Source organism: Arachis hypogaea, chromosome 12 (assembly GCF_003086295.3).
Source record: "Arachis hypogaea cultivar Tifrunner chromosome 12, arahy.Tifrunner.gnm2.J5K5, whole genome shotgun sequence".
NCBI lineage: Eukaryota > Viridiplantae > Streptophyta > Magnoliopsida > Fabales > Fabaceae > Arachis > Arachis hypogaea.
Genome location: NC_092047.1, coordinates 110,328,985 through 110,333,700, shown reverse-complemented (window position 1 = coordinate 110,333,700; position 4,716 = coordinate 110,328,985). Strand labels below are relative to the sequence as shown.

At 42.1% G+C, this 4,716-nt stretch overlaps 1 protein-coding gene across 1 annotated transcript; it reads left to right on the top strand.

The window, feature by feature from the left end:
• The first annotated feature begins 253 nt into the window (after positions 1-253).
• Positions 254-1,766, top strand: LOC140177127 (uncharacterized). The gene has a single exon (XM_072209705.1). It carries the CDS (start codon positions 345-347, stop codon positions 1,764-1,766), a length of 1,422 nt encoding a protein of 473 aa, XP_072065806.1. The 5' UTR covers positions 254-344.
• The last annotated feature ends 2,950 nt before the right edge of the window (positions 1,767-4,716 follow it).

The window sequence follows — 4,716 nt, the reverse complement described above, 5'->3', positions numbered from 1 at the left end:
AAACTCAATGGCTGAGGAGGCGGGCCTACACATGCCCCCAACTCAACTATGAGCATAATAAGCTGGAACTGCCGTGGGGTAGCGGCTCCCGCGATAGTTTCTGAACTGCACAGTATGTGCAAGCAACTAAAGCCTGCAATAGTGTTCCTAATGGAGACTAGAGCTAGAGAAAGCACTATTAAGAAGTTGAAAAGAAGGTTACATTTTGAGCATGTATTTCACATAGAACCCCCGGGGCTGTCCGGAGGGCTATGCCTTTTGTGGAATGAAACATATAATATTAATATTTACTTTTGGTGTGATAATCATATAAAAGCCCGTATTGATGATAGAAAAGGAAAAATATGGAATGCAATTTCATATATGGCAACCCATATTTTGGAAGAAGAAAAGAGCAATGGAGAGCTATCACAGCGAACAACAACAACAAAGGGGAACCACAACTATTCATTGGGGATTTTAACGACGTTTTAAGCCAAGAAGAGAAGATAGGTCTGCATCCAAAGCCACTAAGTCAGGTGAGGGAATTCAGGCAGTTTGTAGATATGAACTATCTTATGGACTTAGATATTAAAGGAGGAAGATTCAGATGGTTTGGGAACCCGAGAAATGGAGTTATCACAAGGGAGAGGATAGATAGGGCATTAGTCAATTGGGAATGGAGAGTCTTATATCAGCAGGCATCACTCAAAGCTCTGCCGGCTATTAGTTCTAATCATTGCCCATTAGTGTTGGACATAAATCAGGTTCAAAAGATAGAGAAGAGTTTCAAATTTGAGGCATTTTGGACCGATCATGAGGAGTGCAAGAATATAGTAAGAAAGGGATGGGAAAAGGAAGACGTCCAAGGATGCGTCTGGAAAGGAATAACAAGAATGGAAAGTTGTAAAGAGGAGCTTAGAAAGTGGAGTAAGAGGACAATAAAACGAGCAGATAAAGAAATTCACAAACTGAAGGAGGAACTAAAGGAGTTACAAGATTCGGATTTAACACAAGAGAAGCATGAGAAAACACAGCAGATAAAAGAGAATATAGCTGCATTATGGAAACAGGAGGAAAAATATTGGGGACAAAGAGCCAGGTTGAAGTGGCTAAAATGGGGAGACAAGAACACGTCTTTTTTCCATGCCACAACCATTCAAAGAAGGGGAAGGAACCGAATCGATAAGCTCAGAAATGAGGCGGGCTCATGGATAGAGGATAGGAAAGAAATTATGAAGCACATCGAGGAGCATTTTGACGCGCTATTTACTCCAAGCAATAACAGGAATTGTGAATCAGTCATAAGTAAGATTCCAGCGAGAGTCACGGAAAGCATGAATAGAGAGCTGACCTCAAAAGTCACAGATGAGGAAATCCGAAAAGCAGTATTCAGCATGGGCAGCCTCAAGGCTCCTGGACTAGATGGCCTGAATGGACTGTTTTATCAAAAATACTGGGAGATAATCAAGAAGGAGGTATGTGCAGTAGTCAGAGAATTCTTTACGAATGGGGTCTTGCCGGAAGAGATTAGTGAAACCACAGTAGTTTTAACTCCAAAGGTCAAGGACCCAGAGGAACTCAATCAGTTAAGACCAATCAGTTGCTGCAACTTTATTTACAAAATTATAACTAGGGTCATAGTGTTGAGGCTGAAAGGGCTTCTCCAGGACATAGTGTCCCCAACCCAGAGTGCGTTTGTAGGAGGAAGACTCATACAAGATAATGTAGTTATTGTTCAAGAAGTTTATCATAGCCTAAACAGAAAAGGAAGAGAGGGATCATAAAATATGGCAATCAAGCTGGACATGAACAAGGCATATGATAGGCTTGAATGGGATTTCCTCGAAAAGGTGCTGATGAAATTCGGGTTCGCCGAAAAGTGGGTTGATTTGGTAATGAAATGTGTAAGAAGTGCAAGTTATAGGGTAAAAGTTAATGGAGAGCTATCGAAGAGGATCAAACCCCAGAGAGGTCTTCGACAAGGGGATCCATTATCCCCATACCTTTTCATTTTAGCAGCCGAGGTATTCACGATCCTGATGCAGGAGGCAAAGGCGAAAGGCAATATAACAGGTCTAAAGATAGCCCCAACAGCTCTGGCTCTTACTCACTTGTTGTTCGCAGACGATTGTATTATATTTGCGAAAGCGAAGGAGGAGGAGATATTTCAGATTATAACTGTGCTAAATGAATACACAGAGGCATCTGGACAAAGGATCAACATGAACAAGTCAGGCATTTCCTTTGGAAGCCAAGTATCGATACAAACGAAGGTTGACATAGAAGAGATTCTAGGAATGAAAACATGGGACACGCCAGGAAAATACTTAGGGTTACCATCCATATGGGGAAGATCTCAAAACAAGGCTCTAGCATGGATTGAAGAGAAGATCATGAACAAACTAGAAGGATGGAAGGAAAGATTGCTGAATCAAGCAGGCAAAGAAACACTAATAAAGGCTGTGATTCAGGCAATGCCATCATATATCATGAATGTCATAAAGTTTCCTAAGAATTTTTGCAGGAGAATTTGTGCAAAGGTTGCAAGATTCTGGTGGGCAGCATCGGGAAAGGAGTGGGGCATCCATTGGAAGAAATGGGACAGTATTACTGAGAGTAAGAGTAATGGTGGAATGGGGTTTAAAGACCTGGAAAAGCAAAATACAGCCTACCTTGCAAAACAAGCATGGAGGGCATTGAAGAACCCGGATGCGATCTGGGTACAAATTCTGAAATCGATATATTTTTCAGGCGGCAACTTCTGGACAGCGACGGGTAAAAAGGGCGCGTCATGGGTCTGGAAAAGCATCCTACATGGAAGAGAGCTACTAAGGGAAAGCGCAAAGTGGAGCATAGGAGACGGTTCCAACGTTAGCATCTGGAAAGATAACTGGATTGCGGGGAGGAACAGGCCTTTTAATATAAATAGCACAAATGATTCGAGGATAAAGGATCTCATTGTAAGCGGGGAAGGGTGGAATAAAAGGAAAATTGAAAGCAAGTTTTCCCAAGAAATCTGCAAAGAAATTCTCAGCACCCCGGTTAGTGTAATGAACAAAAAAGATCATTTGTATTGGCCATGGAGGGAAGATGGAAATTACTCAATAAGAACCGGATATTATGCTGCAAGAAGAGTTGGGCAGAGCATGAAATTTGGAAATCCATCAACAAGTGAAGATAAAAGGGAGATATGGAAGGAGGTATGGAGAATGGAAGTCCCACAGAAGATCAGAATGTTTTTATGGAAAGCATGCCATGATATACTACCAGTAGGCTCTAACTTATACAAAAGAAAAATGGCATCAGATTCAGTCTGCCAGATATGTTTAAAAAGTCCAGAAACTATAGAACATGCACTACTACTATGCGATTGGGCTAGGGCAACATGGTTCAGAGCGGAATGCCAATGGACTCCAACAGTCGAGACAGTTACCTCAATCGGGAATTGGATGGTCGAATGCATAAAGAAGTTGAGAGCAGGTGGTGGAGAGGAACAGGAGAAGAGAATCAGTAAACTAGGATTCCTCATGTGGGAGATATGGAAAACGAGAAACAACAAGCTGTTTCAACAACAGGAGGTAAATCCTAGATGGACAATTCATAGGGCAACAGCACTTGAGGCAACATACTAGAAACTAACAGATAAACAGCAGATACAGAAAACAGAAACAAAAAGGAGCAACACTAACCTGGTGAAATGGAGACCTCCCCCTGAGAATTGGTTGAAAGCAAATGTTGACGCAGCATTCAAGAAGGATACTGGAACATGTGCAATATCTGTGGTTATCAGAGATCACAAGGGAAGGATTATTTTAGGTTTCTCAGGAAAAATTCAAACCAAGTCAAGTACTGTTGCAGAGGCTCAGGCAATAAGGCAAGCATTGATCATAGTGAACAATCTACAAATAGGCAGAACTCTAATAGAATCTAATAATTTAAAGCTAGTTCAAGCAATTAAATCCAAGACAGCCTTAGGCGAGGCGTTGGCCATAATCCAGGACATTCTGATTTTAATGGAGAGTTTACCTGAGAAGGGAATAACTTGGACCCCCAGGAACGGAAATCGGCTAGCCCATGCAGTGGCAAAAGCAGCAGAAACAGAAACATTAGGAGCAAGTTGGAGCATCAAACCACCTGTAGATATACAAAGCATAATTAGAAGAGAGGCTCAAATGTGAAGCAACGATTATAAAAGAAAAAGAACAAGGCTGTAATGAGGTAGATTGGAGGAGCACGAACCAGGTAATGAGATAGGAAAGCCAGGAATTAATCCAGATCATCAATGATCTGAGACAGAAGATCTGAATGCAACACAAGGTGATACTGTTTCAGAGATGGAGCTGCGGGATTGTGTGGCAATTGGGGGCAGTGAGGTTCCAGAGACTGCGAGCTATGGAGGCCGCGGAATCCAAGGCCTGGGCAACGGGGGGCTGCGATCTACGACCATTACCCAATACTCAATATATGCATTAGGTTCGTGGACATGACATAAATTGAAAATTAGTCCTCCAGGTATTTCAAGGCAGGGCAGAGGTAATGTTGGTGCATTACTGAAACTACTTTTGCCCATCACATACCCCATATATGGGCATATCAAGGACCAATACTAAAGCTTAAAAAGTCAAAACGGATTCAACTATCTCATACATGCAATCAGACCAAGGCATCAATAGCAGGTAGCAATTGGCACTCATGAACTAAAATCTCACCGGGCAAAGGAGAAGGTGGGATGGA

Excerpts from the sequence above, each read along its gene's own strand:
- LOC140177127 (XM_072209705.1), top strand. The coding sequence starts at position 345 with ATGGAATGCAATTTCATATATGGCAACCCATATTTTGGAAGAAGAAAA.